At 43.4% G+C, this 14,933-nt stretch overlaps 1 protein-coding gene across 1 annotated transcript in view; it reads right to left on the reverse strand.

Annotated features, from left to right (window-relative positions):
* Positions 1 to 255: 255 nt before the first annotated feature.
* Positions 256 to 14,933, reverse strand: part of tmem131 (transmembrane protein 131) — a 91,461-nt gene continuing 76,783 nt past the window's right edge. Inside the window, 12 exon segments of the mRNA XM_034207032.1 lie at positions 256 to 1,073; positions 2,184 to 2,332; positions 2,907 to 3,010; positions 5,754 to 5,826; positions 5,913 to 6,028; positions 6,640 to 6,790; positions 7,701 to 7,853; positions 10,514 to 10,635; positions 12,032 to 12,162; positions 13,300 to 13,484; positions 14,331 to 14,548; positions 14,550 to 14,750. Coding sequence (XP_034062923.1) covers positions 732 to 1,073; positions 2,184 to 2,332; positions 2,907 to 3,010; positions 5,754 to 5,826; positions 5,913 to 6,028; positions 6,640 to 6,790; positions 7,701 to 7,853; positions 10,514 to 10,635; positions 12,032 to 12,162; positions 13,300 to 13,484; positions 14,331 to 14,548; positions 14,550 to 14,750 — 1,945 coding nt within the window. The 3' untranslated portion in view covers positions 256 to 731.

Raw genomic sequence — 14,933 nt, forward strand, 5'->3', positions numbered from 1 at the left:
GTTCGAAAGCGCTGGAGACGCTGTAGTACATATGCCAGGCCTGTAGATGGTGCTGTTCTCACAGAAACAGCCCATAAAAAGACAGTGTTAAATTGAGGAATGGCTAAAATGCATGATCTGTTTGGTATGAAATGTATTAATGATGTATTACCCCATGTATCTGCAGCCATCTCATTGTTAATCCGTCCTTAACGTCATTATATTACTTGACATTATTTTCTGCATGATGTAAATGAAATCAAATGAAACACAAAATGTTCTGCTGAAATCCTTTATTTAAATTAGCTGACAAATAGAGGCGATAACAAACCTCAAAGTGTTCATTGACCAATTCCTGTTTAAAATGTGAAATAAGAATTTATTTGTTGGACTTCTGAAAATTCAGATCATGAAAAAATCCCCGCTGCCAAATTAAAACTTGGTGCAATGATTCAAATGTCTTTTTTTAGAAACCAATAAGAACCAAAATGACTGAGAATACGTTTAAAATGAAAATGTTAATACTGAGACAAACTCTGAGAAGGATGCAGCATCACCAGCCTTTCTAGAACAGCAACATGTCTGCACTGGCATTAGCATACCATGCATTTATTTTTTTAATTCAGGGACATTCTGTTAAAAAACAAATCCAAATAAAATAAGCATTTCTGCCCCCGTGAATAAAAAGCTGCGGAGAACTAAATTGCGAAGGGTTGGGTTGGCTTGCAGCGCGATACCACGCAACCCTGTTCTTACACTTCAGGGTAACTTCCTGTCGGGATTAAAATAATGAAAACCTCCTCTTTAAGTGTTTTCAGTTGTTGTTGTTGTTGTTTGTTGTCCGAGGAGCTGGGCCAGGGCTCGGAGCTGCGGCGGCTCAGTGTCGGGCGCCACATGCTCCACGGGTTGTAGGTGCGGCTCATCTCGGAGGGGGGGGGCGACGGGGTGACGGGGGACACCAGGTCCGTCAGGGTGGAGGAGGAGCTGGAGGCCGGGGGGAACGGGTGCAGCGCAGAGTCAGCGCTGGTGGACCAGATGGAGGAGCTGAAGGGCGTCGGGGCAGACCAGAGGCTGCGGGCGTTACCCAGGAGGGACTGAAGAGAAGGGGGAGAAGAGAGGATCTGTGAGAGACTTGCCTATTATCCAAAATGCACTTCTTCATGTCTCTTCTACATCAACATGTGTCCCCTCTTCTTCACGTCTTCATGTCCCTCTTCTACATCAACATGTGTCCCCTCTTTCTTCATGTCTCTTCTACATTCAACATGTGTCCCCTTCTTCTCCATGTCTCTTCTACATCAACATATGGTCCCCTCTTCTTCATGACTCTTCTACATCAACATGTGTCCCCTCTTCTTCATGTCTCTTCTACATCAACATTGTTCCCCTCTTCTTCATGACTCTTCTACATCAACATGTGTCCCCTCTTCTTCATGTCTCTTCTACATCAACATGTGTAGATTCTCTCTCTTTTTGATCCATTTATATAAAAACCTGAAAATGAGCTGATCAGATTTTGGCCACTTTATGATGTCATAACGATTTATTGTCTTGTGTAACCATTAGCCAATCAGCAACCAAGGTAACCCCCCCCCCCACCTTATCACCTGAATCTCCTCCTAGAGCACATTGAGTTCTTTGTAACCAAATATCTCTCAGAGGGGCGTGGCCAGCCGCAGCAGTTTGGTGTTTGAGCCAAACACTTAAGAGACATGCTTTATAGATATATCTATATATATCTATATATATAGATATATCTATATATATATAGATATATCTATATATATATCTATATATATATAGATATATATATATATATATAGATATATATATATATATATATATATATATATATATATATATATCTGAGACCTATAATGTGTTGTTGAAAAAGAGTATAACACTTAACTTAAATGTGCCTTTTTGTTGTTGCTACAAAGCAAGCATATTTGTCCACTTCTTTGTTGATAAGAGTATAAGAAACATTAAGAAAATATCCCTTTAATGAACATGTAAAGGAGATGGGGTCTCCAGGAAATTGGGTTCTAGCGATGGCACGGTGTGGATTGGTGTGTCCCGGTAAAAGAACACGGAGAACAGACTTTCCCAGTTCAGATCTGTAATTATACTTCGTTCACGCTGTTAGCCATGTGTGTGTGTTCTTTCTAACAAAACATTTCTAACAAATGAAATGTTGTTCTTACTGCGGTGGGGGCGGTGGGGGAGCTGGAGGGCCAGGAGTGCAGGGAGTCGCTGGTCGGGACGTCCCAGATGGACGAAGCCGAGCTGAACTCAGGCCAACTCTGCTGAGGCTGAGGCTCCGTGGGCTTCGGGAGGTTCATCCCACTGAACACTGAACACAAACACCAGGGGGATTATGGAAAAGTAGAGAGAAAACTGAAATGAAATATCAATGATATCCTTTCAGAAAAGCAACTGAAGAAACGATTTCGCCTGGTTAAAAAAACGAATAATTATAGACATGAAAATAAACAAAATCTCCCCTTAGTTTCAGAAAACACCTTAATAAATAAAAACAAAACAGACAAAAATGTAAACCTAATACAAAGAAACATGAATATATAAAAAGTACAAACAGAAGTATACAAATAAAACTATACACTGAAAAGTAAAAGGAATACATCTCTACATTTTAAACCAAACAAATCAAATCAAAATATATGAATATTTAATTAATATATTAAAACATTTTGTTAATATCTAAAAATCTAAAAATATTTCAATTCAAACAAATGACTTAAATATAAAAATACGGAATATATAAAAATGCAAACCTAATATTTAAAAAGTAAACTAAAACTTGACTGAAAGTAAAATGAAATAAAGAATTCACAACTATTATTAACGCTGCGACACACACTCAAAAGTAATCTTATTGTTACTCCACGTAATGAAGCTCAGGCTACCTCCGGTCAGGTTGAAGGAGTTGTTGGGTCCAAACGCAGAGAAGGAGTTGGCAGAGTGGAAGTTCGGACTGCTGGCTGTTTCCAGAGGACTCCATAATCCAGAGCTGTGGGAGAAATAAGAACATATATAAATATTAAATCAGGATTACTTCTTGATTCTCCGTCTCTAATGGCACGTTTCCACTGCAGCGGGTAGCTCGCTTTAAGCGTGCCGAGCCGTGCGGGGCCCGTTTTTGGTTGCGTTTCCACTTGGCCTAGTACCGGCTAGCGGGTCCTAATTCACAGTTTTTCTGGCCCCATAAAATCGTGGTTCTAGGGCCAGGAACAACCAGGCTGAGTCGGGCTGAGTATGCTAAACTAGAGAGAGAATCGCTGGCAGGGGGCTACAACTACAACAAGATGAACATATTTGACCGTGATTTAATTGTAATACACGTTTCAAAATGATGCCGAAGTAACAACATACTGATACCGGTTAGTAAAAACCATGAATTAATGCTTTGACAAGTCTGCAGACAGACGGCAGGCGGAAAACCCTTTTTAAAATGCGTGTTTTCTAAATGTAGCTTGGCTAAGCTAACGCAGTATATGCTCCGACCGCCTACACTCACAACAACGGCCTACAGACATAGATAAACCAGCGACTGTATTCGCCATGACACAGGCAGTCTGTGGTTTGTACTTGTTTAACTTCTGTCTAGTTTATGAACAGATATGAAGAGCTGTGAGCTCTGAGTGCTAAGAGCTAACGGCTGTGTTGTTTTTCTGGAGCGCTCATTGAAGATGACGTCACGGCTCCGCCTACACTGCGTTACTATAGTAACTACCCCAGCTCCTAAACTGTAATGGAAGCGCAGCATTAAAGTGAGCCGGGCCTAATAAGGCCTAACCGAGCGAGGCAGGTCTCCCTTGAAAAAGACATCAATGATCTCAATGGGATTTATCTGTCTAAATAAAGGTTTGAAATGAAATGAAATGAGGCCTGCAGTGGAAACGCGCCATAAGCGTCCTCGGCAGAGGTCGCGTTAACCGACTATTTTCCGTCTATGACGGATTTTTTTTAACAATGACGGACAAATCTGAAAGCAGTCTGTCATTTTGACAGATTAGAACAAACTCGGAAAACAGCGCCAAAGTTTCCCCGCAGCGAGGCTCCGGTGTTATGCCGTGTTATGCATACCCTCCAAAAAGGAAATTATACCGTTTCCAAACCTAACTGCCGTACAAATCATTGAAATGTCTGCGAGTTTTGGCTTTACGCTGTACACGCTCCCGCGAGGTGCAGCAGCCATGCATAACACGGCGCATGGGAAATCGCGCTCCATTTAAGGCGGGGCCTCGCATATGACGCACACCTGCACACCTGTTCCACCATTCTTCGTTTTCCCAGGCTAGGAAGGATTCTTGCCTCGCTTCTGAAGGACCTGACTCGGAGGGACATGTGCTACCAAGGAAGCATCCTCGACATTGAGAAACACCCACAGGCCGTTTCTCAATCGCGAGGATGCTTGCTTGGTAGCACATGTCTTCCGAGTCACTTGCTTCAGAAGCGAGGCAAGAATCCTTCCTGGCATTCGGAAAACGAAGAGTGGAACAGGCGAGCAAGTGTGCAGGTGTGCGTCATATGAGAGGCCCCGCCTTACATTTTCCGCCACAGATTTGGGGAAATTGGTCCGTCCGCAAAGCATTGTGGGTATTTGAAGGACGCAAAGTCTACCCATGTGAAGCCTCGAAATTACCCCCAAACCAAGGACGCGGCCTCGTGGAATTCCAAGTATGCTGGAGATTGGAACAGTCCTTCGGCGGCACTCGATGACGTAGCATCCTTGAAATATTGGCTAGGAAGCCAGTTTCCTCGAGATTGAGAAACGGCCACAGTCTTTAGACCAGGGCTATTCAATTAGTTTGGAATGGGGCCGGTTGATGAAAATGATCCAAAGCAAGGGGCCGGGAAAAAGATGGCTTGAAATATGAGCAATCGCATTAAGAGCTTCAGATCCAATAAATACTACAACAGCATAGTGGAGTGCATATATTGTGTTTAATCAAATCAAACAACATAGCCCCAAGATCTAAATGGCAAGTTCAGAACTCAGTAGGCCGACATGTGAAGCTAATTTAACCATCAAAATCATTTAATTTGATTTAATTTAGGTGAAATTATCTAATCGTTCACGCAGAGATGCAATAAATGACAGTTTGTCACTACAGTAGTTAGTAGGTGGGTTTGAAACCCGAGCCCGCCGAAGTTTTCAAGCAATGTCTTCCCCTCTATCTCTCAATGTAACACCTTCTCTGGAATAAAGGCACTCTGGCCCAAAAGAAGGAAAAAGTAGATTACTTTTTAACATTATACTCAAAGGGCCAGTAAATATCACCGCGGGGCCGCCAATCGAATAACCCTGCTTCAGACCTTGCTTGTTGGGAGCGTGACAGCTTGGTTCCTTGTCTTGCCATTAATATTTGAAGTATCAGTTTATGTGAGAAATCGTTTGTTTTCATCGCATTTTTTTTTAATAAACAAGAATACAGGGAGGCGTGTGGCGCAGTCGGTTAGTGCGTTGGTGTTAGGATCAGGGGAGCACTGGTTCAAACCCCACTGCAGTCAGCATGTCGTTGTGTCCCTGGGCAAGACCCCTAATTGCTCCTGTGAGGATTGCCCACAGTATTGAGTATGAAAGTCGCTTTGGATAAAACAAGTGAAATGTAATCAATCGCATCTGGACGTTCCTTTATTCACTCTCTCAACAACAAGCGTGTATTCATCAGTCAGCCCATGAGTGAATAACAGACAAAAGAATAAAACAAATGGATATCATGGTCACTACAATAATAATGTCGTCTCACCTGTCAGAACCGTCACTCTCCACAGACGCCATGTGAGCCAGACTCTTGTCCGTTTTCCCTGGACCAGAACCGCCTGAGGAGAGAAGATAAAACATCACAAACACACAAACTATATTCAAGCTTTTAATCAGCTGTTAGTTCCTGTTTTTGTAAACGTACCGGGGCTTTTATCGTAACCCGCAGCGACGGCAGCAAACGTCGGGTTCCCGTTTTTACCCGGGAGAGGAGTGGCGGGAGAAAGCTTGTTTCCCGGAGCCTTCTTCTGGTTTAGCTCGCTGCAAAAATGAAAAATCAACAAAAAAACTGGGTTAGATTTGGGGTGAAAATAGAAAATACTGAACCAAAACTCCCATTTTTTTGTTATCGTAAATACTATAATTAACATTGTTTATAATGCACTTTTCAAAAGGGGTGATTGTTTCCTTTTAGTTGCTAGCTTGCACATGTAAGATAAGCAGTCATTGATATAAGAGTGCTTTATAAATGTTAAAATAGCAAGAGGACATATCTCCTAAAAGGCTAAATATATTAATGGCTTAAAAGGAGATTTTATTTGAGTAATTGTGTCCTTTAAAGTGCAGAAAGGCATATTTTAAGGCATTTATTTAGTTTTTCTTCATTAAAAAAAGGTGGGTAGGTTAACCAACTGGCACTTAAATTGTTTAAAAATCCAGAAGAATAAAGGTTTGTTATGATGAGGACAGAATTGGTTAAAATCAGTGGAAGTGATAGTCTAAAATAATATTAATATATCATTTTTTTGGCAGTTTTCAGACCCAGACACTTGTGTCCTCTAGGTAATTCAGCCCAAGTTGAACAAAGTGAGGTACAAAGCTTAAATTGGACATTATCTTTTCATCATCTCCACATTTGAGGCGGTGTGCACCTGTTGCTGTTGAGCACGCTGCTGTAGGAGCCTCGGGACAGCAGGACGGGGGAGGCGGGCGGGGGGGAGCACGTTCCCGCCGTGGCCGAGCGCTTCAGGAACGGATCTGCGTTTATCGTCTGGAGGGAAATCTGCTGAAGGCTGTCGGCTTCTGGACGAAACAAGAGGAGGAAGAGAGTCAGTGTTAGTAAAATATCACTCTTCCCCGGCTTGAGCTTCAATCTCAGGATCCATGTGTTTGTGATCCTCTCCAGAATGGAAGTAGTCATCACATTCAGAGCATCAACTAGTTCCTGAGCAGTGTCCTTCACATGCTGATATCCAAGAGAGGGAGTTACACAGTCACAAGATGGAGGAATGCCGGTTCTTGTAAGTAATCACACATCCTGTCATTAATAAAATACTGAGCTTTTTCTCAAAATGTTGGTGTTTTGACAATTTCTCAAAATCTCCAAATTCTGACTTTTTACTGAAAATCTCAAAATCCTGTCTTTTTTCTCAAAATGATGTCTTTTTTTTTTGCGATTATTAAATGCGATTATTCATTGACTTTGAAAACATCCATTTATTGGAGAAAAAAACGTGAACAGTATGTTTTTAACAGTTGATTACCCTGAACTTTAAGTATAATTCAACTGAAAAACCAAAAAAAAAATGATAAAAAGAAAAAAATGATAAAAAAATAATCGTTTTATTTCGATTACGTTGTTTTCGTAATCGTTGCAAGCCATAATCGTAATCGCGATTAATTGAGCAGCCCTAATCTACACTGTAGCTGATGTGCACGTGACAATAAAGCCTTGAATCTGGAAAATAAAAATGGGATTTCAATTTAGAAATCAAAAGGAGAGTGCCTTGTAGTTTTGATTTTAGCAGGAGGGTTAGGGTCTTGTCTCTTTAGATCCGATTGATTCCCTCACAAAGCCGTGACTCTGAAACGTGTTGGAATGACTTTGCCATTAAAATAAAAGGGATTTTCCAATTTAGAAATGAAAGAGAGAGTGCCTTGTAGTTTTTGGGTGATTTTTGCAGGAACAGGACAGTTTCTCTCGTGGACTTACGGACGCTGTTTTTGGACAGCGGGACGTCCCACTCTGGAGCAGCGAACTCCTTCTCCCCCTCGGAGCTGCTGCTGTGTCCCAGCTCTCCCACGGGGACGCTGGATAACAGTTTGGCCAAAAGAGACGGGCGTCCTTCCTCCAGCTTCCCATCGACTGCAGAAACAAACATGTTTTTCGTCATCATTCAATAACATGAAGATGGTTTTATAGCTGCATTGAAACTGCATCGTTTTGATATTAAGAACTAGTCATTTAAGATAGGACTTTAATAATTTATTATTGTGTCAAGAGTTACAATAAACACAGCAGCATAATAGTAAAACTGTACACTAACAGTGCCGTAAAAGAGCAATTAAATATCTACAGGAAACAGACAGTCACATATTTAATGTAAATATTACCAGTATTTAGTAGTGCAAAAAAACGTAGTGGCAGATACGTTATCATAGCACCTTATTACTAATAATAATATTGCACATGTTATATAGCAGCGAGTGTTTTGTAATGATGGTAATGATATATATTTATATGGCACATAGTGTTGGTGTCGAAGTTCTCATCTATGTCTATTATCGATGTATCTTTAGCAGCGGTTCCCAACCTGTAGTGCAGCCCTAGTGGTCCGTGAAGGCATTGCAAGTGGGCCGCCAAATAATTTGCAAAACATTATGATTTGTGTGGAAACATTTCAATATTAAGATTTTTTTTTTAACCCGTTTTCCTTTCTCGATCCTCCTTAGCAACGGTCATTATACAGCAGTCTGTACAACTGGATTAACAACGTGTCACATGTTCTGAATTGACCAATCAGAATCGAGTATTCAACTAAACCGTGTAATACAAATGTCTGTTACTGACGGAGGAAGTGTGTGTAGCGACAGGGAGTGTGTGTAGCGACAGGGAGTGTGTGTAGCGACAGGGAGTGTGTGTAGCGACAGGGGAGTGTGTGTAGCGACAGGGAGTGTGTGTAACGACAGGGAGTGTGTGTAACGACAGGGAGTGTGTATAGCGACAGGGAGTGTGTGTAACGACAGGAAGTGTGTGTAGCGACAGGGAGTGTGTGTAACGACAGGGAGTGTGTATAGCGACAGGGAGTGTGTGTAGCGACATGGAGTGTGTGTAGCGACAGGGAGTGTGTGTAGCGACAGGGAGTGTGTGTAGCGACAGGGAGTGTGTGTAGCGACAGGGAGTGTGTAGCGACAGGGAGTGTGTGTAACGACAGGGAGTGTGTGTAGCGACAGGGAGTGTGTGTAACGACAGGAAGTGTGTGTAGCGACAGGGAGTGTGTGTAGCAACAGGGAGTGTGTGTAGCGACAGGGAGTGTGTGTAGCGACAGGGAGTGTGTGTAGCGACAGGGAGTGTGTGTAGCGACAGGGAGTGTGTGTAACGACAGGGAGTGTGTGTAACGACAGGGAGTGTGTATAGCGACAGGGAGTGTGTGTAACGACAGGAAGTGTGTGTAGCGACAGGGAGTGTGTGTAACGACAGGGAGTGTGTATAGCGACAGGGAGTGTGTGTAGCGACATGGAGTGTGTGGTAGCGACAGGGAGTGTGTGTAGCGACAGGGAGTGTGTGTAGGCGACAGGGAGTGTGTGTAGCGACAGGGAGTGTGTAGCGAGAGGGAGTGTGTGTAACGACAGGGAGTGTGTGTAGCGACAGGGAGTGTGTGTAACGACAGGAAGTGTGTGTAGCGACAGGGAGTGTGTGTAGCAACAGGGAGTGTGTGTAGCGACAGGGAGTGTGTGTAGCGACAGGGAGTGTGTGTAGCGACAGGGAGTGTGTGTAACGACAGGGAGTGTGTGTAACGACAGGGAGTGTGTGTAGCGACAGGGAGTGTGTGTAGCAACAAAAAGTGTGTGTAGCAACAGGGAGTGTGTGTGTGTAGCGACAGGAAGTGTGTGTAGCAACAGGGAGTGTGTGTAGCGACAGGGAGTGTGTGTAGCGACAGGGAGTGTGTATAGCGACAGGAAGTGTGTGTAACGACAGGGAGTGTGTGTAGCGACAGGAAGTGTGTATAGCGACAGGAAGTGTGTGTAACGACAGGGAGTGTGTGTAGCGACAGGAAGTGTGTGTAGCGACAGGGAGTGTGTGTAGCGACAGGGAGTGTGTGTAGCGACAGGGAGTGTGTGTAGCGACAGGGAGTGTGTGTAGCGACAGGGAGTGTGTGTAGCGACAGGAAGTGTGTGTGTAGCAACAAAAAGTGTGTGTAGCAACAGGGAGTGTGTGTAGCGACAGGGAGTGTGTGTAGCAACAGGGAGTGTGTGTAGCGACAGGAAGTGTGTGTAACGACAGGGAGTGTGTGTAGCGACAGGAAGTGTGTGTAGCAACAGGGAGTGTGTGTAGCGACAGGAAGTGTGTGTAGCAACAGGGAGTGTGTGTAGCAACAGGGAGTGTGTGTAGCGACAGGAAGTGAGTGTAGCGACAGGGAGTGTGTGTGTGTAGCGACAGGAAGTGTGTGTAGCAACAGGGAGTGTGTGTAGCGACAGGAAGTGTGTGTAACGACAGGGAGTGTGTGTAGCGACAGGAAGTGTGTGTAAGCAACAGGGAGTGTAGGAAGTGGTGGTAAGCGACAGGAAGTGTGTGTAGCAACAGGGAGTGTGTGTAGCGACAGGAAGTGTGTGTAGCAACAGGGAGTGTGTGTAGCAACAGGGAGTGTGTGTAGCGACAGGGAGTGTGTGTGTAGCGACAGGAAGTGTGTGTAGCAACAGGGAGTGTGTGTAGCCCTGAGTTGAAAAAGGAACCGCTGATCTATAGATCATTTTACACACATCTGGTGCTGAAGCAAAGCGACGACATTAAAGGCAGAAACTCACATCTCTGTTGTTTCTGCAGCGGCCGGCTCTTGGGGATGTTGGAGAGCGGGTGCAGAGTTTTGGAGGTGAAGCTCTTCCGCTGTTTGTTCTCCAGCGGCGTCACATAGGGAAGCTCCAGAGAACTGAACACAGGAAACTCTCGTCATTAAAAGCACTTTTTTATAGAAAGAAATGAACATCAGATGTGTTTAAATAATAATAAATAAAGCTTTATTTACACAGCACATGCAGTCTAACCTGTTGAGCCCTGAGCCTGTTTTTCAGGCCTCAGGCTGGAAAATGACATGCCCAGAACAAATGACTATAACTTCTCTTCTAAAAAGGGGTAAATGAATAATCTTTCTTCTCAAAGCAAATGATAAACCTCTGAGTTGGATGTAGAAAAGGCAGAATCAATATAGATTGTTCTTATTTTAAAGTAAATTCAGATTGAACATAGTAAAAAACTGTAAATTATAGTGTCCGTCCAAAATAAAAACATTACTTATAGTGAAAACCAGCCTTGAGTGATGGGATCGGAGACTAAAAGCTTTAGGAATCCAAACTATAACATATAATAAGTACCCTGTATCAAGATTGATGCAAAACAAGTGACATTTGACCTTTTTAGAGAGGTTTAGAAAAAAAAAAACACTTCTGGGGTCATTTGGGTGCATTTGCCATATCTCTGGAACCCCTCGGTCGATTGTGTTGATTGACACCTCGTTTGAACCGTTAGAGCCAATAGAATCGAGGGGAAGTTCCTAAAATCCATCTAAACATCACCCATTGGTGAATGAGTGATGCGTAGCCAGAATGCCCAAACCCGGAAGCTGTCATACACTCTGGTAGCTATCATAGCAGCTATATATGAAAACTCCGTTATTGACATAAATATGAAGATGGATTATCAGTAATCATTTCAAAGTGACAGACACATTGGATTAACCTTCAGCAGCGTTTTTTTTTATCGTTTTAATGCCATTCAACACGACTTTTGATCAGGACACAACAAAGGTACGACGTTTTTAGCCGTTTTGGCTCCGTAAAGCTAATTTTTTGTGTTGTTGTTTGTAGTCGTTTCGCCGCGAGTTCTGATCGCTCAGTGATGATACTTATATGTCTGGAATCTGTGGGATCTCAGCTTGCTAACCGATATCTTGTTTGTGCAGATCCGATAAGTAATAAGGGTATTTTACCGTGAGTTCTGTGCTAAGTGCGTTAGCATTTGTTCGCTCAGGGCTAATTCAGAAGCTTGGTATTACCCTTTTGTTTCGTATTGCTAAAAATTGTTAATATTGTCTGATAGCTGAGTTTCTTCCCGTTAAGTGAGTATGATGACACATTCATAGTTTGTTAAATGTTAAGAAGCCCTCAGACGCTGTTTCTTGCCCCCACAAGTTCACATCACAAGTTAAAAATAAACAACAAGAAATTCCCCTCAGATCAGATGCAGCAAATATAACATTTGAACAGGTTAAGAGACACGAGGAGGTAAAAGGCATGAAAATAGAAATACAATAAAATAAATGAACAGACCTGGATTTTTCCACTGGGCACTCTTTCTTTATGATGGCGGGTTTCTTGGGTTTGGGTTTAAGGAGGATATTTGACGGCTCTTCTTTCACTTTCCCCGTCGTTACTGTCCCGCCTTTCTTTTTCACCGGTTCCTGAGAGGAATGAAAGCAGCTCGTTAACAAATGAGATTTCCATGGTAGATGAGCAACACTTAGTTGACTTGTAGGGGATGGTAAACCAAGAATATGAATTAACAACTGTTTTCATAATGGATCGATTGCTAGAAATACATTGTTCATACAAAAAAGTGAAAAATATTGGAAAAAGAAAATAAGATCTAGAAAAATGTCAGAATCACGAGATAAGAAAACGACAGGAAGTGTGTGACGACAGGAAGTGTGTGAAGCGACAGGAAGTGTGTGTGAAGACAGGAAGTGTGTGTGACGACAGGAAGTGTGTGTAGCGACAGGAAGTGTGTGTAGCGACAAGAAGTGTGTGTAGCGACAAGAAGTGTGTGTGACGACAGGAAGTGTGTATAATGACAGGAAGGCCCAATCCCAACCACGCCCTACACACTACCCCTCCGTTCGCGCGGAGGGGTAGTGTGTAGGGCGCCCTTTGGTCCGCCCTTCCAAACCAACGAGTGTGGAGCGGTGTGGAGGGGGAGTGGGCTATCAAGCCCTCAAACAGCGAGTCTGCAGCGGTGCTGACTTGAGACCGGTCTCTACCTGACCGGTCTCAACGCTGTGTGTGTCCGTCAGGAAACAAGCTGTTTACAAGTAGTTCCAGCAAACATCCACTGATAAATTGCGATGTTAACAACCTCATGATAACCTCATATGTTTTAACTTAGGATCAAACCTGTGTTTAGTCTAGAAAAAGGTAAATATGTGCATTTTATTATAAAGTTGTCTATATTTACAGACTAAGAAGCTTATAAACATCAGGTTTAAAACTAAAAGAGCTTTGAAACACAATGAAAGATGTTTGGAGTTTTATTTTAGTTATTCATTTTAATCTTTTGTCTCAGAGATGCTGATTTGAAACCGTTGTTACAGTTACGGCACTTCCTGTTTCTGCCGGAGAGAGGGGAGGCCGTCCCAAAGCTTGCTGCTGTGTTTACTTCCTCCATCTGACAGGAGGGAGCCTCATGTGTCACTCCACGGAGTTCACTACCTCACGGAGGGGTAGTGTGTAGGGGTAGGGTGTGGTTTGGGATTGGGCCGAAGTGTGTGAGACGACAGGAAGTGTGTGTAGTGACAGGAAGTGTGTGGAGCGACAGGAAGTACCTCCTTGCTGTTGGCCTCCGTGTCGGGGTTGGAGGTCTCTGTGGTGGTGGAGGAGCTGTCGTCGTTATCCGCCCCGTTTTCTTTCAGCTCGTCTCCCTGAGGCTTCACCAAACTCTTCTTCTCTTTCTCCTCCTTCTTCTTCTGGGCTTTTGTTTTCCCCCGCAGCTTCCCTTTGGAGTCCAGCACTGCAGACAAATAAAAAACATCTTTAAGTACCTGTGAATTACTACAGAAGACTTCTACTCCCTACTCTGTAATGAAGACTCATGAGTATATTTACAGTGTACAGAAAATATATTTCAGGGTAGGATCTGGGCTTATTTTACGTTGATTTAAAGTGTCCGAGCTTGTTCCCGTCTGGTTCTTGCACCTTCCCTAAATATATAATTTCACTCATTATTTGAAGCTTAAAAAACACTTCTGCTTTAAGCATTTCAGTAGACAGGTGCACAGAAAAGGGACAAGTTGCACAACAGTTGCAAATAAGCTTGTGCACATCTGCCAATTTGCAAAACACAGGTATTTATATTCATAGGCAACATTCATCAGGCAAATACACACATTTAAATAACAAAAATAAACTACACATTTGCAAGAAGGAAAGCGTGCACGGGCTGCTTTGTAACTTCAGATTCATTGGTTATGATCTCAGCTCTTAGAAGTCTTGATAATGTATTAACATGTCATTTCATAATGTAGATTCCCAGCTTGTGTCTTAAAGGTCCCATGTCATGGCCATTTCCACCGATCATAATTCGTTTGTTGAGGTCGACTAGAATAGATTTATATTGTTCAATGTTCCAAACTCACATTGGTTTCTCATACAGCATCTCTGTATAGTATGTGTATTCACTCTCTGTCCTAAAAACTGTGAAAAAATACCTGCTAGCCGGAACTACGCCTAGTGGAAACGCAACAAAAAACGGGCCGGGTTTGACACAGCTTTGAGCATACCTACTTTCATTCAGACTTTATTATCTGGTCATTGAGTGGTCACAACTCAGAGTTGAAATGTTGTAGTTCTGCCCTACCTTTGTTCTGTACGGCCTGCACGCTCTGCTCCTGCAGGGTTTCAGCAGGGCCGAGCGGTTCTGGCCGGTCCAGGTCGTTGTCCATGGCTCCGATCAGGCTGCTGTACTCATCAGAGCCGTCAGAGCCCCTTTGAGGCAGCGCTGACCCGGGGAAACCCTGTAGCTCCGGCTGTTTGGAGCTGCGGGGCTTCCGGTTGGTCAGCTGGAAGACGGGGGGGGTCCTTGCTCAGCTGCGAGGAGGAGGAAGAGGAGGAGGAGGAAGAAGCTGGCATGGATGGGCGGGAGAAGCCGAGTCGGGAACGTTTGTCCTGGCTTTCCGAGTCTGGGAACGTGCGGCTGTTTCCCTGACGACCGCCGATCCTCGAGGCTCCGTTACTGGAGGAGTAAACTCTCTGCGGGGGGTCGCCGTAATCATTCAACCTGAGAGGGGAGAGGAGAATTATGTTAAATTAAGACCACATTAGCTTCAATGTACCCTACTTGTGATTAGAGCTGCAGAGATTAATCGATTAGTTTGGCAAATATTTTTGTAACAACCAGATTGAGTTTATACTTAAAGAAAACAATTAGAATTATGTTCAGTTAAATGTAATGCTCCATGAC

This window comes from Gymnodraco acuticeps, unplaced genomic scaffold (genome assembly GCF_902827175.1).
Source record: "Gymnodraco acuticeps unplaced genomic scaffold, fGymAcu1.1, whole genome shotgun sequence".
In the NCBI taxonomy this organism is placed as follows: domain Eukaryota; kingdom Metazoa; phylum Chordata; class Actinopteri; order Perciformes; family Bathydraconidae; genus Gymnodraco; species Gymnodraco acuticeps.